The sequence below is a fragment of the Salvelinus sp. IW2-2015 genome, linkage group LG11 (assembly GCF_002910315.2).
Source record: "Salvelinus sp. IW2-2015 linkage group LG11, ASM291031v2, whole genome shotgun sequence".
Classification (NCBI taxonomy): Eukaryota; Metazoa; Chordata; class Actinopteri; order Salmoniformes; family Salmonidae; genus Salvelinus; species Salvelinus sp. IW2-2015.
The window spans coordinates 24,534,473-24,559,159 of NC_036851.1; the positions used below are offsets into that span (position 1 = coordinate 24,534,473).

General features: G+C 43.8%; 2 protein-coding genes and 1 long non-coding RNA gene across 3 annotated transcripts in view; 1 reads left to right on the top strand and 2 right to left on the bottom strand.

Annotated features, from left to right (window-relative positions):
- Window positions 1–8,157, top strand: part of dnajc11b (DnaJ (Hsp40) homolog, subfamily C, member 11b) — a 24,153-nt gene extending 15,996 nt beyond the window's left edge. Inside the window, 4 exon segments of the mRNA XM_023996502.2 lie at window positions 4,108–4,165; window positions 4,306–4,448; window positions 4,613–4,742; window positions 4,907–8,157. Coding sequence (XP_023852270.2) covers window positions 4,108–4,165; window positions 4,306–4,448; window positions 4,613–4,742; window positions 4,907–4,932 — 357 coding nt within the window. The 3' untranslated portion in view covers window positions 4,933–8,157.
- A 470-nt stretch (window positions 8,158–8,627) lies between these two features.
- Window positions 8,628–20,334, bottom strand: phf13 (PHD finger protein 13). The gene is made up of 5 exons (XM_023996503.2): window positions 19,915–20,334; window positions 18,751–18,855; window positions 17,171–17,371; window positions 16,625–17,066; window positions 8,628–16,475 (listed from the first exon to the last, which is right to left on the bottom strand). The coding sequence occupies exons 1-5, from the start codon at window positions 19,957–19,959 to the stop codon at window positions 16,243–16,245; spliced, it is 1,026 nt and encodes a 341-aa protein (XP_023852271.1). The 5' UTR covers window positions 19,960–20,334; the 3' UTR covers window positions 8,628–16,242.
- Window positions 20,335–20,875: 541 nt separating this feature from the next.
- LOC111970620 (uncharacterized) lies at window positions 20,876–24,315 on the bottom strand. The gene is made up of 4 exons (XR_002878134.2): window positions 23,934–24,315; window positions 23,469–23,527; window positions 23,357–23,391; window positions 20,876–23,252 (listed from the first exon to the last, which is right to left on the bottom strand). It is a non-coding gene; the product is annotated as an uncharacterized lncRNA (long non-coding RNA).
- Between the last annotated feature and the right edge of the window lie 372 nt (window positions 24,316–24,687).

Below are 24,687 nucleotides of genomic sequence, written 5' to 3' on the forward strand. Positions count from 1 at the left end.
AGCGTCCGGTGAACAGGTTCAGGGTTTCCATAGCCGCAGGCAGAACAGTTAGAAACTGGAGCAGCAGCACGGCCCAGGTGGACTGGGGAAAGCAGGAGTCATCATGCCAGGTATAAGTCCTGCGGCATGGTCCTAGGGTCAGGTCCTCGAGAGAGAGAAAGAAAGAGAGAATTAGGAGAGGCATACTTAAGATTCATCGCGACCCGGATAAAGACAGGAAGCAATTTTCATCCAGAAATATAGCACAACTGAGCCTAGCCCCGTGTCAGACACGATTAATACTACTGCAGTCATATTAATACTGGAGGCTTTGAGACAGTGGAGGGGTCAAGAGACACTTGCGGTCCATTCCGGTTGAGTACCCGCCGTACAGGGCTCAATTACGAGGAAGATGATAAACCTACCCACCCACTTTGCAAAGCCTGAGCCCCACACCACTAGAAGGGATATTTCAACCACCAACTGCCATATCCTGAGACAATGGCCGAGTAAATAGCCCACAAGATCTCCGCCACGGCACAACCCAAGGGGGGGCGTCCAACCCAGACAGGAAGAGTCAGTGCCGGATCAACCCATGCAAAGGACGCACCTCCTGAGGGACGGCATGAAAGAGCACCAGTAAGCCAGTGACTCAGCCGCCTGGTAGATAAGGCTTAGAGGCATGAGAATCCAGTGGAGAGAGGGGAACGGCGCAGGCAGGCTGAGCTTTGGAGGAATACGCAGATTTAAAGAGGAGTCCGTAATTTGCTTTCTAATGATCATGATCTTTTCCTCAAAGAAGTTCATGAATTTATTACTGCTGAAGTGAAAGCCATCCTCACTTGGGGAATGCTGCTTTTTAGTTAGCTTTGCGACAGTATCAAAAATACATTTCGGATTGTTCTTATTTTCCTCAATTAAGTTGGAAAAATAGGATGATCGAGCAGCAGTGAGGGCTCTTCGATACTGCACGGTACTGTCTTTCCAAGCTAGTCGGAAGACTTCCAGTTTGGTGTGGGGCCATTTCCGTTCCAATTTTCTGGAAGCTTGCTTCAGAGCTCAGGTATTTTCTGTATACCAGGGAGCTATGTTTTTAGTTTTTAGGGGTGCAATTGCATCTAGGGTATTGCGCAAGGTTAAATTGAGTTCCTCAGTTAGGTGGTTAACAGATTTTTGTTCTCTGACGTCCTTGGGTAGGCAGAGGGAGTCTGGAAGGGCATCAAGGAATATTTGTGTTGTCTGAGAATTTATAGCACGACTTTTGATGCTCCTTGGTTGGGGTCTGAGCAGATTATTTGTTGCGATTCCAAGCGTAAAAAAATGGTGGTCCGATAGTCCAGGATTATGAGGAAAAACATGAAGATCTACAACATTTATTCCATGTGACAAAACTAGGTCCAGAGTATGACTGTGGCAGTGAGTAGCTCCAGAGACATGTTGGACCAAACCCACTGAGTCGATGATGGCTCCGAAAGCCTTTTGGAGTGGGTCTGTGGACTTTTCCATGTGAATATTAAAATCACCAAAAATTAGAATATTATCTGCTATGACTACAAGGTCCGATAGGAATTCAGGGAACTCAGTGAGGAACGCTGTATATGGCCCAGGAGGCCTGTAAACAGTAGCTATAAAAAACAGTAGCTATAAAATTCTTATTTTCAATGACAGCCTAGGAACAGTGGGTTAACTGCCTTGTTATGGGGCAGAACGACAGATTTTTACCTTGTCAGCTCGGGGATTCGATCTTGCAACCTTTCGGTTACTAGTCCAACGCTCTAACCACTAGGCTACCTGCTGCCCCAATTAGTCAGGGTAGCCATTTGATTAACTGTTAAAGAGTCTTATGGCTAGGGGATAGAAGCTGTTAAGAAGCCTTTTTGACCTAGACTTGGCGCTCCGGTACCGCTTTCCGTGCGGTAGCAGAGGGAACAGTCTATGACTATGGTGGCTGTAGTCTTTGACTGTTAGGGCCTTCCTCTGACACTGCCTGGTATAGAGGTCCTGGATGGCAGGAAGCTTGGCCCCAGTGATATACTGGGCATACGCACTACCTTCTGTAGTACCTTGCGGTCGGAGGCCGAGCAGTTGCCATACCAGGCAGTGATGCACCAGTCAGGATGCTCTCGATGGTGCAACTGTAGAACCTTTTGAGGATTTGAGGACCCATGCCAAATCTTTTCAGTCTCCTGAGGGGGAATAGGTTTTGTCGTGCCCTCTTCACGACTGTCTTGTTGTGCTTGGACAATGTTAGTTTGTTGGTGATGTGGACACCAAGGAACTTGGCTCTCAACCTGCTCCACTGCAGCCCTGTCGATGAGAGTGGGGGCGTACTCAGTCCTCTTTTTTCCTGTAGTCCACTTCATCTCCTTTGTCTTGATCATGTTGAGGGTTGAGGTTGTTGTCCTGGCACCACACGGCCAGGTCTCTGACCGCCTCCCTATAGGCTGTCTCGTCGTTGTCTGTGATCAGGCCTACCACTGTTTTGTTTTCAGCAAACTTAATGATGGTGTTGGAGTCGTGTCTGGCCGTGCAGTCATGAGTGAACAGGGAGTACAGGAGGGGACTGAGCACGCACCCCTGAGGGGCCACTGTGTTGAGGATCAGCGTGGCGGATGTGTTGTTACCTACCCTTACCACCTGGGGGCGGCCCGTCAGGAAGTCCAGGATCCAGTTGCAGAGGGAGGTGTTTAGTCCCAGAGTCCTTAGCTTATTGATGAGCTTTGAGGGCACTATGGTGTTGAACGCTGAGCTGTAGTCAATGAATAGCATTCTCACATAGGTGTTCCTTTTGTCCAGGTGGGAAAGGGCAGTGTGGAGTGCAATAGAGATTGCATCATCTGTGGATCTGTTGGGGCGGTATGCAAATGATGTGAGCCATGACCAGTCTTTCGAAGCACTTCATGGCTACAGACGTGAGTGCTACGTGTCGGTAGTCATTTAGGCAGGTTACCTTAGTGTCTTTGGGCACAGGCACTATGGTGGTCTGCTTAAAACATGTTGGTATTCCAGACTCGGACAGGGAGAGGTTGAAAATGTCAGTGAAGACACTTGCCAGTTGGTCAGCACATGCTCGCAGTACACATCCTGGTAATTCGTCTGGCCCTGCGGCCTTGTGAATTTTTACCTATTTTAAGAACTTACTCACATTGGCTGCGGAGTACGTAATCGCACAGTCTTCCAGAACAGCTTGTGCTCTCATGCATGTTTCAGTGTTATTTGCCTTGAAGCGAGCATAGAAGTAGTTTAGTTCGTCCGGTAGGCTAGTGTCACTGGGAAGCTCTTGGCTGTGCTTCCCTTTGTAGTCTGTAATGGTTTGCAAGCCATGCCACAGTCAGAGCCGGTGTAGTACGATGCGATCTTAGTCCTGTATTGACGCTTCGCCTGTTCAATGGTTCGTCGGAGGGCATAGCGGGATTTCTTATAAGCTTCCGGGTTAGAGTCCAGCTCCTTGAAGCGGCAGCTCGAGCCTTTAGCTCAGTGCGGATGTTGCCTGTAATCCATGGATTCTGGTTGGGGTATGTACGTACGGTCACTGTGGGGACGACGTCATCGATGCACTTATTGATGAAGCCAGTGACTGATGTGATGTACTCCTCAATGCCATTGGAGGAATCCCGGAACATATTCCAGTCTGTGCTAGCAAAACAGTCCTGTACCTTAGCATCTGCTTCATCTGACCACTTTTTTATTGATCTAGTCACTGGTGCTTCCTGCTTTAATTTTTGCTTGTAAGCAGGAATCAGGAGGATAGAATTATGGTCAGATTTGCCAAATGGTGGAGGGAGAGCTTTGTATGCGTCTCTGTGTGTGGAGTAAAGGTGGTTCCGAGTTTTTTATCCTGTAGTTACATATTTAACATGCTGATGGAAATGTGGTAAAACAAATGTAAGTTTCCCTGCATTAAAGTCCTGGCTTCTAGGAGCGCCGCCTCTGAGTGAGCGTTTTCTTGTTTGCTTATGGCGGAATACAGCTCCTTCAATGCTGTCTTAGTGCCAGCCTCTGACTATGGTGGTACGTAAACAACAGACACACAGCATATTTACTTTATGCTCATTGATGATCATTGAGATCATTGTATGTTCAACCCCTTTCTCTTTCTTTCCTTCTTTCCTTCTTTCTCCCTGACAGGTTCTGCTGATGCAGGAGTCTGTGAGGAGAATCATCGAGGGAGAGGAGTCTAAGATGGGTGAGTAAGCACACTCACACGTATGCACGCCCACAAACGCTCTTGACCTATGTCTTGACTCAACACTGTTTATTCTGTGCGTTGTCTTTTCAATAATTCTGACTCAGCTGTGTGTGTGTGTTTCCCTCCTCCTGTTCCAGGTCTGATTATCCTGAATGCGTGGTATGGAAAGTTTGTGACAGACAACAGCGCGCGCCAAGAGAGAGCTCAGGTTATAGACGTTACTGTCCCTCTGCAGTGTCTGGTCAAGGACTCCAAACTCATACTCACTGAGGCATCAAAGGTAAGGGTGTGTGTGTGTGTGTGCTGTCTCTTATACACATCTAGATGTGTATAAGAGACAGAGGTAAGGGTGTGTGTGTGTGTGTGTGTGGAATTTTTATATGATCTGTGTGTGTGTAACCAGCGCCCCCCCCCCCCCCCCTCTCCTTATATATATATATATAGGCGGGGTTGCCAGGTTTCTATGACCCGTGTGTAGGAGAGGATAAGAGTCTGAAGCTGCTGTATCAGTTCAGGGGGGTGATGCACCAAGTCCTCTCAGCAGACACTGAGGCTCTACGGATACCTAAGCAGTGTAAGTATACAACCACAACACAACCACTGTATAACCACTGCTACTGTAACCACAACCATATCATAACCTGTTTACAACAAAAAAATGCTCAACTCCATTACATTGAAATTGCAGATTAATTACAAAAGTACTACACTAAACTACATTTTCCCTGTATTTCTCAGCTCACAGAATCGATGCTGAGGCGTAGGAACCCTCTGTTATGGGAGCAACAAGGGGCAAGTGGAGACAGACAGATGCAGACAGACAGACATTGACAGAAGGACTGACAAACAGAGGTCGAGAGACAAACAAAGTGAATAGAAATTCTCTCTTTACACATCACATTTATGAATTCAGACATGAGTTCCTCTTCTCTCTCCGCTCTCAAAACCCACTAGATTCCTCTGTTTTAGCCATTGTAGTTTCCACTGTGTGTGTGTCTGTGTCTATGTGTGCGTGTAAAATGTACTGAAATCTCCCTCCCTCATCTCCTCAGAAAGGTGCAATATGACTCACGGTGTACATATCAGTGAAGTCTGCTACAGTTAACATTTACATTACATTTAAGTCATTTAGCAGACGCTCTTATCCAGAGCGACTTACAAATTGGTGCATTCACCTTATGATATCCAGTGGAACAACCACTTTACAATAGTGCATCTAACTCTAATTTAATATTGTATAACTAATATACCACTGTACTATACTAGTTGTACTCATGTTTTACACTACTAACTCATGCGTTACGGTTAGAACAGAACTATGCATGAAAACGTGTTCATTAGTACCACTATATTGACACCCACTTGAAGGCAAAAAAAATTATTGTTTTGTTAATAATTTACATATTATTATTATGCCTTGGAAGCGATGTGTCTGCTGCTGTTGTTGTGTGGGGCAGGGTCTAATTATCTGGGTGCCAGTCATTCTAATAACACATAAGGGCACACCCATAAGGGTTGAAAAGAATTCTGAGAATATTAACACTCGTCTATTTTTAAGGCACCCCCAGTAGCCAATGTGTGATTGGAGCCCTGGTAGGCTGGTTTGAGTTGATATGATTGAGATGGATGCTGGGGAAGCACTGCCTGAGCAACAGTGAAGAGTAGAGAGAAAGTCCAATGATGTCATTCAGTGCCTTCGGAAAGTATTCAGTATTTTCCACATTTTGTTACGTTACAGCCTTATTCTAAAATGTATTAAATAAATAAAGATCCTCAGCAATCTACACACAATACCCCATAATTACAAAGTGAAAACAGGTTTTTAGAAATGTTTGCAAATGTATTAAAAATAAAAAACAGAAATACCTTATTTACATAAGTATTCAGACCCTTGGCTATGAGACTCGAAATTGGGCTCAGGTGCATCCTGTTTCCATTGATCATGCTTGAGATGTTTCTACAACTTGATTGGAGTCCACCTGTGGTAAATCCAATTAATTAACATGATTTTGAAAGGCCCACACCTGTCTATATAAGGTCCCACAGTTGACAGTGCATGTCAGAGCAAAAAACAAGCCATGAGGTTGAAGGAATTGTCCATAGAGCTCACAACAGGATTGTGTCGAGGCACAGATCTGGGGAAGGGTACCAAAACATTTCTGGTCCCCAAGAACACAGTGGACCTTCATCATTCTTAAATGGAAGAAGTTTGGAACCACCAAAACTCTTCCTAGAGCTGGCCCCGTGGCCAAACTGAGCAATCGGGTAGAAGGGCCTAGGTCAGGGAGGTGACCAAGAACCTGATGGTCACTCTGACAGAGCTCTACAGTTCCTCTGTGGAGATGTGAGAACCTTCCAGAAGGACAACCATCTCTGCAGCACTCCAATCAGGCCTTTATGGTAGTGGCCAGGCGGAAGCCACTCTTCAGTAAAAGGCACATGACAGCCCGCTTGGAGTTTGCTAAAAGGCACTTAAATACTCTCAGACCATGAGAAACAAGATTGTCTGGTCTGATGAAACCAAGACTGAACTCTTTGGCCTGAATGCCAAGCATCACGTTTGGAGGAAACCTGGCACCATCCCTACAGTGAAGCATAGTGATGACAGCGTGGGGACTGGGAGACTAGTAAGGATTGAGGCAAAGACAAACGGAGCAAAGTACAGAGAGATCCTTGATGAAAACCTGCTCCAGAGCACTCAGGACCTCAGACTGGGGCGAAGGTTCACCTTCCAACAGGACAACAACCCTAAGCACACAGCCAAGACAACGCAGGAGTGGCTTCGGAGGAGTGGCTCCAATCGAACATCTCTGGAGAGACCTGAAAATAGCTGTGCAGCAACGCTCCCCATCCAACCTGACAGCGCTTGAGATCTGCAGAGAAGAATGGGAGAAACTCCCCAAATACAGGTGTGCCAAGCTTGTACCGTCATACCCAAGAAGACTCTAGGCTGTAATCGCTGCCAAAGCTTAGTAAAGGGTCTAAATAATTATGTAAATTCTTAGAAATGTGCTAAAATGTCTAAAAACCTGTTTTTGCTTTGTCATTATGGGTTTTTGTGTGTAGATTGATGGGGGAAAAAATGATTGAATCAGTTTTAGAATAAGGCTGTAACGTAACCAAATGTGGAAAAAGTCAAGCGGTCTGAATACTTTCCGAATGCACTGTATACATCATGGTGTATATACATTATTTATATAACATTTATGAGAAAGCATCTGTATGTACATCTGTCACTGTCAATGGAAACATGCAAGTGGGATGCAGTGGGACTATTGTACTTTTATGTATACATTTATTTGTTAAGACCTGGTCAGATCAGATCATCAAAATTATGATGGTGATGAAGAGTATTCTAATTATTTGTCAGTCCTTTGTTATGTGCCATACCTTTAGTTTCCATGGTAATATTGTTTGTCCCTGTTGTCTTGTTTATATAGCTGTTTGTAATACTGTAGATAGACCAAACAGACACTGTTCTACTTAACATTGACTGACAGTGTTGGTCCTTTCTGTCTCTCTCTGTGAAGGCAATATACTGTATAGGCTATTGATGAGTGACATAGTTGAACTCAAATCAGTAAATGTACTGTATGCATTTTTGTCAATGTATAGGCAAAGGTTAAAATAGTGTTTTTTCAGTGGTGGAAACTGGAGTTCTGTCAACACAGTTCTGTTCCATTTCCACTGTATGCTGTCCCCTATCCTACAGTGCTGAAACCCCATGTACAGGTCTGTGTAGTCAGCACACGGGATCTATTCTATGTCATGTATTTGAGCAGAAAGGGACCTACCCCCTCAGGTGTTTTGCCCTAGAGCAGAGTCAGGTTATCGGATTGTTAGTAACTGTACTTGTCTGTCTCTTCTTACCAGTTAAGATTTTGTGAACCTCATTTGTGAATGAGGTTGACTAACTCAAACACCCTTTACAGAATGAGGCAAGAACAAGCAAACATTCACCCCATTTGAGACACTAAACACATTGCTGCCTCCATTAAGGATGTTTGCTCATCATGTCCCCTTCGCGTGCGGTTAGCCTCCATGTTAGTCGGCCCTGCCACTAGTCACCCACTCATCACTGTTCTTTCAGCCACTCTGGCACCACCCTGTGGTCAACAGAGAGACTACTCTCCACTGTTACATTCCTGCCCTGGCCATGACCCAAACTGTCTAAAATTGATGTGTGTGGAGCTAGTGGACTATGTAGTAATGTAAAGATATTACAATAAATAAAAAGATGAGCCACTGACTCGCGTATTTGTTTAAAAACAAGAGCTACATTAGTGATGTCAGAGCTTGGTCCCAGAACTGTTCATGCTTTTGCCTACTCCATTATTGTCAAGCCAAACACTTGTTTGGCATGCCAATTCCAAAAGGAGTTGGCAAGACAGCAGAAACTGACTCGCACCCAGGATAGTGGTCAAGTACAGGAACAATGAGGAGACCTAGAAAGGTGAGGTTAAAATCTTCATTAAATCTTTATTTACAATACAGAGTTTCACAGAAACAGTTTGCACCAGACATCACATTCTCAGTAAGGGGTTTTCACAAAGCGGGATCAATGAATTAGCGTTCTAACTTCCCTAAATATATTTTTTAAAGAAAGAAATTGTTCTAGTATTACTGACTTATCAGTAACCCATATTCATCTTATTAACCGTAGTTAGTAATAACTAACCAACCCATTGCTCTTGCTTGCTAGAAAGCCCAGACAAGCATTCAATAGGTGTATGTCTAACATCAGTCAGTCAGACAGTGACATCGATCTATGGCTTACAGTGCCTTCAGAAAGTATTCACACCCCTTGACCTTTTTCCACATTTTGGATTTAAAATAGATTACATTTAGATATGTTGTCACTGGTACACCCCCGCCCCCATAATGTTAAAGTGGAATAGTTTAGAAAATGTTACCAATTCATTAAAAATGAAAAGCTGAAATGTCTTGAGTCATTAAGTATTCAACCCCTTGTTATGGCAAGCCTAAATAAGTTAGAGTAAACATTTGTTTAACAAGTCACAATAAGTTGCATGGACTCTGTGTGCAATAATAGTGTTTAACAATTTTTGAATGACAACCTCATCTCTGTACCCCACACATACAGATAATTGTAAGGTCCCTCAAAGTGAATTTCAAAACACATAACAAAAAAGACCAGGGATATTTTAAAATGCCGTGCAAAAGGGCACCTATCGGTAGATGGCAAAAAAAGAAAAGACAGACATTGAATATCCCTTTGATCATGGTGAAGTTATTAAATTACACTTTGGATGGCATATCAATACACCCAGTCACTAGAAACAGAGGTGTCCTTCCGAACTAAGTTGAGGAAGGAAACCGCTCAGGAATTTGACCGTGAGTCCAATAGTAACTAAAACAGTTACTGAGTTTAATAGCTGTGATAAGAGAAAACTGAGGATGGATCAACAACATTGTTGATAGTTACTCCACAATACTAACCTAATTGACAGAGTGAAAAGAAAGAAGCCTGTACAGCATACAAATATTCAAAAACATGCATCCTGTTCACAACAAGGCACCAAAGTAATATTGCAGAAAATGTGGCAAAGCAATTACATTTTTGTCCTGAATACAAAGTGTTAAGTTTGGGGCAAAACCAATACAACACATTACAGAGTACCACTCTGCATATGTTAAAGCATAGTGGTGGCTGCATCATGTTATGGGTATGCTTGTAATCATTAAGGACTGGGGAGTTTTTCAGGATAGAAAAATAAAACAAAATAGAGCAAAGCATAGGCAAACTCCTAGAGGAAAACCTGGTTGTCTGCTTTCCACCAGACACTGGTAAATTAATTCACCTTTCAGCAGGACAATAACTTAAAACACAAAGCCCAATCTACACTGAAGTTCCTTGCCAACAGTGAATGTTGAGTGGCCGAGATACAATTTTAACTTGAACACCTATGGCAAGACTTGAACATTGTTGTCTAGCAGTGCTCAACTACCAATTTGACAGATCTTGAAGAATATGGGCAAATTTTGCACAATCCAGGTGTGGAAAGCTCTTAGAGACTTACCCAGAAATACTCTCAGCTGTAATCGCTGCCAAAGATGCTTCTACAAAGTATTGACTCAGGAGTATGAATACTTATGTAAGTAAATGAAATGTCATTTTCAGTAACTGAGCAAAAATGTCTAAAAACATGTTTTCACTTTGTCATTATGGGGTATTGTGTGTAGAAGGGTGAGAAAAAAAATGTAATACATTTTCAATTCAGGCTGTAACAACAAAAATGTGGAATACGTCAAGGGGTATGAATACATTCTGAAGGCACTATATATATGATGTCGACAGAAACAACAATATGTACACATCAGCAAGCTTAGACTTGACAACTGGTGAAAACATGAATGTTTGAAAAAGCTTAAATTCCGAACACGGTCAAAATGCAAACAGCTTGAAGGACACTTCTCCAGAAACGCCAAAATACATTATAAAACCCCAGCGAGCCTGGTAGTGATCATTATCAAACCCTGGCGAGCCTGGTAGTGATCATTATCAAACCCTGGCGAGCCTGGTAGTGATCAGGTGAGAGATTAAATACTGATTTGTGCAAATGAGTACACCAGGAGACGTGTAGGGTCAGGAGTTGTCCTGACCATGAAAAACTCTGGGTCCTCGTTATAGCCTATAAAACTTGTTTTGTGGTTGGGTCACATGGTCAGGAAAAGCTCAGGAAGCCAAACACACCCCATATATAGAGCCCTAAGACACTTGCGCAATGGTTTTGATAATGCATTGATTGATGGCTGACTAAATCCTACATTGGCCCTATTGCTCTCTAACCTATAGGACTAACCTGAGGGGACTGAGAACCAAGGGGCAGAGACAATGGCTGTCCAGAAACAACCTCTGACCCCTGTTCCCAAGGGCACTTTACATGAAGTGCCTGGGGATAGGGGCTTGTTTCTGGACCGGACCAATGACATCACTTTACATGGCTGCGTATGCGCTTTCGCTCACCACACACGTTAATGCATTTTCTTCACCCACCAAAACCCGTCTCCACCCAGGGCTCTCTTCAAAGCCACATCAATGTGTACCCATTAACCCACTGGGGTCTGTTCAGGACCATTAAACTGTTCCCGACATGGTGGTGTTTGTGAGTGGAGCTTAATTCAATGATTGATTGTTTCAAACAGTTACCTGGCTCTACTGTGGAAAAATAATCTGCACTCTTCATAAAATGTAGAAGATGAAAAAACTGAAATGGCTTCTGGAAACAGCCTGGAACGTTTTTAAACAGGGAAATAATTTCCACAAATAGTTGTTCTTCAATGTTCTAACTGATGATAAAAGCTTTGATTGAAGAGGACGGCGGCAGGTACAGCCCCTGGTCTAGGAAAAATAACTAACTAATCTAATAATCTATTCGATGTTTCGTCACAATGTTGTTTTGAACGTTCGTTTCAGACTGAAGCCCGACTGAGCACTCTACTCGATGCATCGTCAAAGAGTGCTGATGATTTAATCAAAAAATCAATACAGTGGCTTGGAAATACAATGACATTCAAATGGAGGCAAATAATTAGTAGAAACGCCCTTGCCATCAGTCTGATGTCGCCAGATTGACTTTAGATGCGGTACAACGTTAGCTAGCTAGCTAAAATTGAGGGGAGGCCACCGGAATTTAACGTTAGCTAGCTAACGCTAGAATTGCTAGCTATTTTTGACAAACTTTGCTAGCTAATGACAACATTTCCATCTATCTAAAGTAAATTTGATGACATGACAATATTTCCTTCTAAATATCTGACTACTTTAGAAATATCAACTTCTTTTCCCAGGCGCTAGTGTCATTTAGGCAAAATAGTTGGCCTAGTGCATAATGATTGGGTTTATCACCACTATGGCGCCGCCAGCAGAGGGCGGCTTTAGAACGTTCATAACAATGGCATGACAACCGAGTGACAGAGGTGCAACCTATGAACAGAAAAAGGGACCAGAAATTACGTCATATATACACGGTGTACAAAACATTAGGCACACATTCCTAATATTGAGTTGCACCCCACCCTTTTGCCCTATGAACAACCTCAATCGGCAGCTCCCGAGTGGCGCAGCGGTCTAAATCACTGCATCTCAGTGCTAGAGGTGTCACTACAGACCCTGGTTCAATTCCAGGCTGTATCACAACTGGCCATGATTGGGAGTCCCATAGGTCAGCACACAATTGGACCAGTGTCGTCCGGGTTAGGGTTTGGCCGGGGTAGGCAGTCATTGTAAATGAGAATTTGTTCTTAACTGACTTGCCTAGTTAAATAAAATAAATACAAAAAAATTGTCCGGGCCATGGACTCAACAAGGTGTCGAAAGCGTTCCACAGGGATGCTGGCCCATGTTGACGCCAATGCTTCCCACAGTTGTGACAAGTTGGCTGGATGGCAGTTCTTGACACACTCAAACTGGTGCACCTGGCACTTACTACCATACCCAGTTCAAAGGCACTTAAATATTTTGTCCCCACCCTCTGAATGGCACACATACACAATCCATGTCTCAAGGCTTAAAGATTCATCTTTAATCTGTCTCTTCATCAACACAGGTTGAAGTGGGTTTTAACAGGCGACATCTATAAGGGATCATAGCTTTCAACTGGATTCTCCCTAGTCTGTCATGGAAAGAGTGGTTTTGTACACTCAGTGTATGTGTGTATGTACAGTCGTGGCCAAAAGTTGAGAATGACACAAATATTAACTTTCACAAAGTCTGCTGCCTCAGTTTGAATGATGGCAATTTGCATATACTCCAGAATGTTATGAAGAGTGATCAGATGAATTGCAAAATCCCTCTTTGCTATGAAAATGAACTGAATCCCCAAAAAACATTTCCACAGCATTTCAGCCCTGCCACAAAGGACCAGCTGACATCATGTCAGTGATTCTCTCATTAACACAGGTGTGAGTGTTGACGAGGACAAGGCTGGAGATCACTGTCATGCTGATTGAGTTCGAATAACAGACTGGAAGCTTCAAAAGGAGGATGGTGCTTGGAATCATTGTTCTTCCTCTGTCAACCATGGTTACCTGCAAGGAAACACGTGCCATCATTGCTTTGCACAAAAAGGGCTTCACAGGCAAGGATATTGCTGCAAGTAAGATTGCACCTAAATCAACCATTTATCAGATCGTCAAGAACTTCAAGGAGAGCGGTTCAATTGTTGTGAAGGCTTCAGGGCACCCAAGAAAGTCCAGCAAGTGCCAGGACCGTCTCCTAAAGTTGATTCAGCTGCAGGATCGGGGCACCACCAGTACAGAGCTTGCTCAGGAATGGCAGCAGGCAGGTGTGAGTGCATCTGCACGCACAGTGAGGCGAAGACTTTTGGAGGATGGCCTGGTGTCAAGAAGAGCAGCAAAGAAGCCACTTCTCTCCAGGGAAAACATCAGGGACAGACTGATATTCTGCAAAAGGTACAGGGATTGGACTGCTGAGGACTGGGGAAAAGTCATTTTCTCTGATGAATCCCCTTTCCGATTGTTTGGGCAATCCGGAAAWAAGCTTGTCCGGAGAAGACAAGGTGAGCTCTAYCATCAGTCCTGTGTCATGCCAACAGTAAAGCATCCTGAGACCAYTCATGTGTGGGGTTGCTTCTCAGCCAAGGGAGTGGGCTCACTCACAATTTTGCCTAAGAACACAGCCATGAATAAAGAATAGTACCAACACATCCTCCGAGAGCAACTTCTCCCAACCATCCAGGAGCAGTTTGGTGACGAACACTGCCTTTTCCAGCATGATGGAGCATCTTGCCATAAGGCAAAAGTGATAACTAAGTAGCTCAGGGAACAAAACATCGACAAACTCCAAGCATTGATTATGCAAGAATGGGCTGCCATCAGTCAGGATGTGGCCCAGAAGTTAATTGACAGCATGCAGGGCGGATTGCAGAGGTCTTGAAAAAGAAGCGTCAACACTGCAAATATTGACTCTTTGCATCAACTTCATGTAATTGTCAATAAAAGCCTTTGACACGTATGAAATGCTTGTAATTACACTTCAGTATTCCATAGTAACATCTGACAAAAATATCTAAAGACTCTGAAGCAGCAAACTTTGTGGAAATTAATATTTGTGTCATTCTCAAAACTTTTGGCCACGGCTGTAGGTTGTCTATGGCCAGCATTCACTTGATGGAGAAGTGTTGATATGAAACGCATCAAGTGATGCCTCTTTTACATCTTTGTAGTATGGGATAATTCCTTGGTGGTCTAGAGCACCATTTCAAGCTCTGTCTATTGAAAGAAAGAGTTGAACGCGTTCCGTTTATCTGTACTGAACAAAAATATAAGTGCAACATGTGAAATGTTGGTCCTATGTTTCATGAGCTGAAATAAAAGATCCCAAAAATGTTCCATACGCACAAAAAGCATATTTCTCTCAAATTTTGTCCACAAATTTATTTACATTCCGGTTAGTAAGCATTTCTCCTTTTCCAAGATAATACATCCACATGACAGATGTGGCATATCAAGAAGCGGATTAAAACAGCATAATCATTACACAGGTGCACCTTGTGCCAGGGACAATAAAAGGCCACTAAAATGTGCCGTTTTGTCACAACGCAGTTTTGAGGGAGCGTGCAATTGGCAAGCTGACTGCAGGAATGTCCACCAGAGCTGTTTCCAAATATTTGAATGTTAATTTCTCTGCCATAAGCCGCCTCCAATGTAATTTCAGACAATTTAGCAGTACGTCCAACAGGCCTTGCAAATGGAGACCACATGTATGGTGTTGTGTGTGCGAGCGGTTTGCTGATGTCAAGGTTGTAAACAGAGTGCCCCATGGTGGCGGTGGGGTTATGGTATGGGCAGGCACAAAATACGGACAACAAACAATTGCATTTTATCGATGGTAATTTGAATGCACAGAGATACCGTGACAAAGCCCATTGTCGTGCCATTCATCACCTCATGTTTCAGCATGATAATGCACGGCCCCATGATCTGTACAAAATTCTTGGAAGCTGAAAATGTCCCACTTCTTCCATGGCCTGCACACTCAGACATGTCACCCATTGAGCATGTTTGGGATGCTCTGGATCAACATGTACGACAGAGCGTTCCAGTTCCCGCCAATATCCAGCAACTTCGAACAGCCATTGAATAGTAGTGGGACAACATTCCACAATCCACAGCCTGATCAACTATATGCGAAGGAGATGTGTTGCGCTGCATGAGGCAAATGGTGATCACAACAGATACTAACTGGTTTTCTGATCCACGCCCCCTACTTAAAAAAAAAAAAAAAGGTATCTGTGACCAACAGATTCCTATCTATATTCCCAGTCATGTGAAATCCATAGATTAGGGCCTAATTTATTTATTTCAATTGACAAATTTCCTTACATGAACTAACTCGGTGTTGCATTTATATTTTTGTTCAGTATAGAACTGGACATCATTATCTACAGACCCTCTGCTTGAGGCTTTAGACAAAGGCTTCCCTCAGACACACAAACGTACCAACCACCTAGTTGAGAGGGTGGTTGAGGGAGGAGAAGGGGTTGGCAAGTCAACACACCCCTTTAACGCATGAAATAAGTGCAAAAAGCCAACGTCCCAAAATGCACACTGTTGGGTGGCAGCTCTATAGGTCATTCTCCCCGACAGTTTAAGAGTGAAGACAGGTTTCCACTGTTCATGCGAGATGCGTAGCTAGTCTCTATCCAGTCTGAGCTAACCGGTCAGCCAGACTAGACGACGGAGTCCAACCCTACTGGTCAACTATTGTACTACAGACAGACATTCAGTGATTGACTTACGCACACAGAGTCCGGAAGGAAGCAGAGAGAAACTGTCAAATCTATAATAAATCTTAAATAGCACTCGGATCGGTTTAGTTTGGGGGTGTTGAAGACCCCGAGGGACGGCTAATAGGCTTAGTCGACGCAATAGGGGTGAGGAAAAGGACCTGGGGCATGGGGTAGGACTGGGGTCAGGGACAAAAGGAAAGGGCTGGCCTGGGGCATGGGTTACAGGACCGGGTTGGGGTTAGAACCGTATGCGGCATGGTCTAAATGCAGGTGAGAGGGGTGAAGGGGTTTGCAATGGGGTCAGTCAAGAAGGTGTCTGCGGGGGCCAATGCGTGAGCGGTATGAGCGGCGGGTGTCTGCCAGGCCCAGTGTGTCTCTGCAGCTCTGACACATATAAGTCTCAGGAACGTGGGACTTCCTGATCTTAGCACAGGACAGGTGGATCCACGTGTTACACTGGTTACACTCAATCATGGCCCGGCCTGCAAACGGCTTCATACAGAAACACGTCACCAGGTCCCACGAGTCATCATCTGAGAGAAAGAGAGAGGGTAAGAAACAGAGTTCCATCACTAAAACATTTACATGGGATTAACTGTCAGACTGCTACTTTAAATAGGCAATGTCATCACAACAATAAGTTATGTAAATGCTGCAAAAAAGTTACAGAACGTTTTCTCACCGGAGTCCACCATGATGTCCTCGTCCTCTCCGGAGCCATCCTCGTCTCGGAACACCACCTGTTTCCCCTGTCGGATCACCGTCCTGTTCCCAGTAAAACCCTCCACACTCTCCACCATGCCCTCCACCAGCCCCTGTCCCGCCCAGCACTCCCACTCCTCATTGTGCTCCTGCTTACAGGGGGAGGAGTTATTGAAGTGAGAGGGGCTGGGCAGGCGGTGAGGGGACGAAGGGTGGAGGGGGATGAAGAAGTCATCCTCAGGCTCGTCTTTGATTGGTCGTCCTTCCAGGGGCAGGGGGAACTGTGGCTCTGGGCTCATTGCGTAGGCCTGTTGTGCAGAGCTCGGCTCGCCGGCCTGGCTCTCCCAGTCCTTCCTCCTCTTCTTCAGTTTGTTGGCTTTCCTCCGGTCATCTGGGTGCAGGGAGGACGCTAAATGGCCATGCTGGAACAAAGGAATGAATTTAGGGTTAGGGAGTATGAGAAAGGGTTTTAAGGTTAGAATTAGTGGTTGAAATTGTGTGAGTGGATCAAAAGCACCCCATTTACATTTTTCATAACATGGCTGGATAGTGAGGCCCCAGGGTGGATTCCCGTGGGACGGGGTCGTTTCCTGTTCTTGTCCTGCGGGGGTATGGGGGGTCGCGGGGGGCAAGAGGAGGGGGGTTCAGGGACAGGGGTCCAGCCATCACTGTCTGCTGTACTGCCTGTACTGTTGGGGGGGCTGGAGCTACTACGCAGAGGAGAGTCCTGGAGAGGGAGAGAGTAATGGAGGTTAAATCCTGTATGTGTTTACACAAAAATAAAATTTTACAGGGGAGAATAGAGGTGGTTGTGAATCTATTGACACAATCCATTGACTTAGGCCACAAACACCCCACTCACACACTGACCCAATACAAAATCAGACCATTTTGACCTAAAAACAGGGATCAACAGTCACAACACTTCCATAATGTTATAGATGGCCTCAGTGACACCACTACATGTGGTCATAACGATGAACATCCCCGGGCCGAGGTGAGATACAACCCCTACTCTGAAGGCTGCGTCAAACAGACACAGAGACAGCACATAGTAGGACAGGTCTATTGATGAGGTACAGTGGCCCTGGTTGAACGGGTCCAGGGTGCTGGCGTTGGGTCGAGCTGCTCCTCTTGCCTGAGCTGAGGGGGTCAGGGGGCCCTGGTTCCATTCCAGCCCCTTCCCCTAGTTGTCTCTGCCCCATCAGGGATCCTAATCTCAGGGCTAGCTAGACAGCAACAGAAGCTCAATTCATCTTGTTGGAGGACTAGGTTAATTCTATCCAGTCCTTCCAAAACTATGAACACTACAGAGGCAAGGGTAAAGGGTCTAGGGGCCAAAGAAGCACAGGGCCAGGGATGAGTATGGAGAGACTTGTTGGCCCTCTTACCCTGGGAGAGGGGGCAGGGCTGTGTTAGGTGCTTGTCCCTTCAGGAGAGACAGCAGCAGATTGGCTAGCGAGGGACAAGGGGCGGGGCCCAGCAAGGAAGCTGCCAGAAGCCACGCCTCCTCCAGTTCTGTGGATCAAATAGAGGGTCAACACACCACACCGGGGAGGGAGGGGATAACTTCGATACAGTCAGCATGTCCAGGGTTGCATTCAGGAGGATGCAACGCGCTGAACGTTTCAGATAGAAATGTAATGCTTTATAGAGCTGCCATAACTCCTACATGACAGACACAGCATAACCTATTTCTATCTGAGAGTTCCACAACGTTGTAGCTTACTGAAGGAAAACAAAATGGCACTTTCATTGTGACTAAGTGAATGTGATGTTGACTGTATCTATATTCACAACACTAGTTAGGGGTGGCGGGTTAATACACACAGGGGGAATGGAGGGCAGTGGGACACCAACACACACAACAGTTGTGGAGAAAAAAGCAAAAGCTCGCAGTGGCCGCTCCATGATCCACAAACATCCGAGTCCCACCCCTGGTGTCTGGCCATTAACCTCAATACAATGCGTTACACACACACACACCAAAATATAACCAGTCACAGTTCTGCCTAACTATTCAGAGCAAAGAACCTAGACTGTCAACAACAAGGGACTGTTGATAAAAGGCATGCACCAACTGATGATTGGGTTTCCTGTACTCACCTCCTGGGGATATGGGATATAGCCTGCATATGCCAACACAAAGGTGCAGAACTTGTTGAAGTCCTCCACCGTCCGCCTCCTGTATGGTGGTCTGAGCCCCTGGCCCTGTAACACACGAATAACATCAGCATGAGGTCAAAGCTAGCTAAGACATTCTGAATTAAAGAAACATGTTGTGATGATTGCCCTCTTAGCAGTGGTTCACTTGTAAAATACATTGATAAAATGTTGCATATGAACGTACTAAAAAGGGAATATAAAAATTACATTTAAGTGCTAGCACGCTGACGACTGAAATGACACACGAGATTCGGTTTAAACCAGTGCCATTTGACAGAAGCTTGATAGGAATTTTGCTAAAGTGAAGCTAACTAGCTACAGTAACGCTATAGCTAACGTAGCTCGCTAAATAAGTTAATTCATCAACAAATGCCAACACGCAGGACTACGTTTGGGCGCTAACGTTAGCGTTGAAGTTTTGATTTAGTTGAAAACACGAGAAGGACAGTTACTAACTAGCTAATTTGTTACCTACCTAGTAAAATACCTTATAACTGCGGTGCCAAGATGGCGATTGTTGCTGAGCTAGCTAACTAAGTTAACGGTGGCGTGGACATAGAGTAGCTAGCCTGCTAACCTTGGCTAAACGTTACCTGACATTGGCAAACCTTGCCTAGCTAACTAACACTGCTTTTAGGTTACGTTAGCTAGATATGCAACCTCGTGTTTTCATCATAACAGATGTGTCATTACGTTAAAGACGAGAGAAAATGCATGCATATGTCAAGTTATATTACTAACGTTAACAGGTTGCGACTGTGTGATTATATTCAAACATAAAAACAAGATGAACCGTAAAACAATAGCTAGCTAGTTAACGTTATACTGTAATCGTGACAGTGGTTGTTTAATCAAGCCAAGGACAGGTAGCTAGCTGACTGCCTAACGGTATGATCATAAGCACTGCCTGTTTTCAGCAGTCAGTCGTATATACCATTAGTTAGTTAGCTATAAACAGTTCGTTAACTAGCTAGTTATCAATGGTTACTTAGCGAGCTAATATTTGCTAGCTACAGTAGGAAGTTAAATATATACAAGTTACAGTGAGCGCTAGCATTCTGATAACTGGCTAGCTAATAAAATACTTAACGTTAGCTAGGTTACCTCTGATTCATATGCATGGTGTGACGATGAAGTAACGTTGTCCATCTCTAAAAAGTGATACTTTTGGTATAATGTAGCTAAGTTACCTAAATTATATAATTAGCTAGCAATAAACGAAGGTATGCAGCAGTGCACAACTAATTATGGTGTCATCGACGTTCAAAACATTGCACTGTTGTTAGCTAGCCAACTGTTAGCTTACGATATTCTCGCAACAAACACACTGTCTGCAGATAATGTTTCGCCTATACCCCGGGAGATACTTAGTAATGCATTATAGTTAGAAGACAAATGTTGCCGTATCTCTTGAACAAAACGGGTTCGCTAGCTACACCGAGTCAATCTCGTCACGCTACTCTGTCAGTGTCCCCGTTGCCATTAACTGCCTGGCTGTCACTCAGACTAATCAAAGAAGGACTGGTCGAGGGAACCACCTCGAAAAAAAGAGAGCGCTGAAGTGAGGTTTAAAGGGATATTTTACTCAAAAACCATATTTGAATAGCTATTCTATTTTGTTAATAAATCCACTGTTGATATGGTCCACAAAATGTAGCTTGGATTTGGATTGGAGAGAGAGATAGTACAGGGAACTATCAATACAAATATGTACGGTAGGCCTACTAGTGATCAACATTAGCAGCAGCACAAAAGTATAGCAAGACAATTTGCCTAATAAGTAAAGTGCTCTGTGCATTCTTAGATCCTCTCGTCAACAACATATCAACAATGTGCTGGAAAAAAATACAAAAAACATCGTCTTCATCATCACCAACAACATATTACCATCATCATCATTTACATTTTTGTCATTTAGCAGACGATCTTATCGAGAGCGACATACAGGATGTGAAGGGTTGCGTCAATCAAATCTGGTATCAGGATAAAATGTGATTCAGAGTCACCGAATATACTTTAAGTATTTTTATTAAACTCAAGCAATAAATGATAAATGCAATTTTCGTATATACGGGTTCACTGTATCACCACGCAGGGTAAAGCAGAGAACTCCCCATTCCTAACAAGATGCTTCTCAAATACTCTGACAGAAATAGTTCCCGCTTCTGAGCTGGCCTATCAGAGAAGAGACTGAGTGTGGTTTAAACTTACTCAGCCTATCGGTGGCGCGCAGGCTGGTCCCAGCCTCCAGGCGCTCCAGTTTGACAGAAATAGCTGTTGCTGTGCAAATTAACCATGCGATCGCACCCTAGAGACTGCGGCCGCAGGCTCAGTTCCTGTAGTTGTGATCCAACCTAAAAATTGACTGTTTGCAACACTTCTTCTATGCATGTGTCAATGGCTCAAAATACTGTTTTACACTCAAGCTTAACCATGGCCTCTCAGCTAGTCACACTATGTTTGCACAATTCTAGCGCACACACACACAGACCAACAGTAACTAACATTCAATCGCGTATGATATGGTATTGGGTTATAGCGCAACAAACACAGATCCTCACAAGGAGCACTAAAGGTTAAGCGCCTAGATCAAGGTCACATCAAGAGGGCCCTGTTTCAGAAAGCGGGTTTAGTGAAAACTCAAGAGTTAGTTGACTCAGAGTTGAAGGAAACTCTGGGTTTTCGGTTTTACAAAGCTATTTCAGTAACTATGGCAACATACTCCGTGAAGAAAACCTACCAGCGAACAGGTTTTCTTCAACTAACCCTGGCTGAGTTTCTCCTCCTCTTTAGCTGAAGCCTGCAGACTGAAGGAGGTGTCAGACATGGCGTGTCCTTTTCTTGAAGAGCCAGTTGATATTGCACAAAAACTCAGCAAAAATCTCCGTTGGGAGGTGATCAGACCCCGCTTGGATGTTTTATCATTCCCTGATGATTATCTGTTTGAGTGTTTCCGTTTTTCTGCACAATCGATCATTCATCTGAACAATATTCTCATATCGTTCATATGACACATCGTGGACATGTTCTCAGTTCGGAACAAATTCTTTGTGTTGCACTTCGTTTTTTTGCCAAAGGGAGTTTTCTATATAACATCAGTGACGCTGGGCATATTTCCAAGGCAACTGTGTCGGCTGTCAGAAATGTGACTCTTACACTGAAACGTTTACTGTACACTTTTGTGGTGTCTCCTAGTCACAGACCCACAAGACCCATCAGAGAAGAATTCCACATAATTGCAGTTATCAGTCTAAGCAATAATGTATTTATTTAGTATGAAGCAAAGCACTAATCAGTTAATTTGATATATTTTGGGTTCCCAGGTGTGATTGGCTGCATAGATGGCACTCATATTCCTATCACAGCTCCTTCAGTAATTGAAGGAGATTATGTGAATAGGAAGTCTTTCCACAGCATTAATGTGCAGGTAGGCCTAAATGGTAGCCTTTAGCATTCCAAATGAAAGATAGCTGCACTAGATGTGTTGTGAAATAATTACTGTTCTGCATGGGGAAGATCATATGTGATGCAGCCCACATCATCAGCAACGTGGAAGCAAAGTGGCCTGGGTCTGTGCATGACTCGTGAATTTTTCGTGAGTGTACACTGAGCGCTAGCTTTGCCCGTGGTGAGTTTATATATATAGCTATATCCTATTAAAATCAATATTTTGTTTCCTCCTATTGCAACTGAAAATGTAAACTGTATCCTCGTATTATCATAGGAGCGTTCGATAGTTACCTGCTCGGTGACAGAGGGTACCCCTGCCAGCCCTAATTGCTGACCCCTTCTTACCCTGATCCTGAGCCCGGCCCGCAGCAACGTTATAACTTGGCTCACTGCAGGACACGAGCCAGGGTAGAGATGACCATTGGGATGCTCAAGGCCCGGTTCCATTGCCTTCGTAGGCTCAGGGTCACCCCAGAAAGGCCATGTGACATTGTGGCATGTGTGATTCTCCACAACATTGCCACAATTAGAGGAGAACAATGTCCTACTCAACCCGTGAACGATCCTGACCACCCCGCTTACCCACGAGATGGAAGAGCAATCAAAGACACAATATGCTTCCATCATTTCTGATTAACCCATCACCTCCCCAGTGATATATTTTTTTTATGTTGTTCAAACAAGTAAAATCATCCACCTGTGGGCACCCCACCCACCTTTAACTGATGTTCCAGCAGTTATTTTTATATTTCGCTTCTAAATTACATTTGTCAATTTGTTTCTCTAAGTACACATTGTACAGCTGTTTCCACAGGGAGCTATAGGAACACAAAAAAATATGAATTTCACAGTACCAGGTCTACGTAGTTTCATTGTAAGTCATGGGCCAATGCTGAACAACTTGCTGAGGTAAGTTCTTACAATCTTACTGAGGTAAGTTGTGCTGTGGAGGTGAATGGACCCTCTTCCTCATTGTAATTTCCAGCATTGCTCTGTTAGAGAAAAGAAGGTGCAATTTTTTATTATGGTACAACATTATCATCAACTGTTAGATGTTATTTTTAAGGTGTAAACTTCAATAGGCCTCTGTATCTACCCTCTCTGTGGCAGCTGACAAGGTGTCTTCATCATCTGTAATGAAAATAAAAAAAATTGGTGTTCTACTCCAACCCATTATGAAAAATCTGTGAAGTATTAAGAGTACTTACAACTGCATGGAGGTCTGTTATGGCAGAAGGTTCCACCAGACAGATAACACCATCAGTAACTGGTAGAAGATGAAGAAGATTAGACAGTTAAATTCGAACTTTGCCCAGAAAAGTGCCCCACCTAATTTGAAATTTGTTTTTACAACAGTGTGCAGGCCTCATCAATTTTTCAAATATATAACTCTGAGTCACCATAAAAGAGATTATGATGTCTGAAGGACAACTAAGAATCTGAAAAAGTAACAGCAGTCAATTACAAATAATTGTACCAGTACAAGAAAATCAGTGTGCCAAGTTGTGTTTAAGATGGATGGTTGGCATCACTGAGGTAACACTGGCAAACAGATGAATGTACATATATCATTCATTTGAATAACTAAGCTCTTATGTAGGCCCTTGTGTCCTGGGGCGTGGCTGGGTCAGATGAGCTACCTCCAGAGATGCCTTCAGGAATAGGTCACCTACTGTTTTGAGTGAGGGCCATCTCTTCAGCCTCTGAGTGGTGTGATGGTGGACCCCCACCTGTTTTTGGCCCTCAGCCTTTTTTCTGTTGGCTAAAATGGAGGTGAAATTTGAACATGTCCAGTAAGCACAAATTTGGAGACTTGTATGTATAAAGGCATTTAGGTGTTACTTTCAAATAGACAATATTAAATACTGGCAGTGTTGGGATGGCTGAAAAATGTTGTTTTTTTTGCTTAGAAAATTCCACTAACTACTTAAATATATCACATGTTGAATGCAGCCACTGAATGCTGTTTAAATAGGTAGGGTAGGCTAAACAACATCACCATTTCTTGTAATGAAATTATACCTTACTTGTTTGAAGTATATTTTTATATTTCATCTTCAGTTGCTGCCATGTACGTTTTACACACACACACACACACACACACACACACACACACACACACACACACACACACACACACACACACACACACACACACACACACACACACACACACACACACACACACACACACACACACAATATATATAAATGTTGAATAAGTGGAACACTCGAGATAAAACTTTTCCTTTTTTTCAATTATCTGCCACGCCAGCTCACGTTATTTTGCTGCTGCTACTGTATTGTTTTTTTTCTTAAATATATACTCACATTCTGCATACGCATTCACAGGTTCAAGCATTTTTTTCTCCTGTTGCCATGATGAATCATGTTATCTGCGTTCCATTGATGAGGGCTTTTTATCTC

Coding starts and splice junctions, on each gene's coding strand:
- phf13 (XM_023996503.2), bottom strand. CDS start 19,959: ATGGACAACGTTACTTCATCGTCACACCATGCATATGAATCAGAG. Junction 17,372..18,750: donor ATATCCCATATCCCCAGGAG/GTGAGTACAGGA, acceptor CTCCCTCTCCAG/GACTCTCCTCTGCGTAGTAG. Junction 16,476..16,624: donor GGACATCATGGTGGACTCCG/GTGAGAAAACGT, acceptor TCTTTCTCTCAG/ATGATGACTCGTGGGACCTG.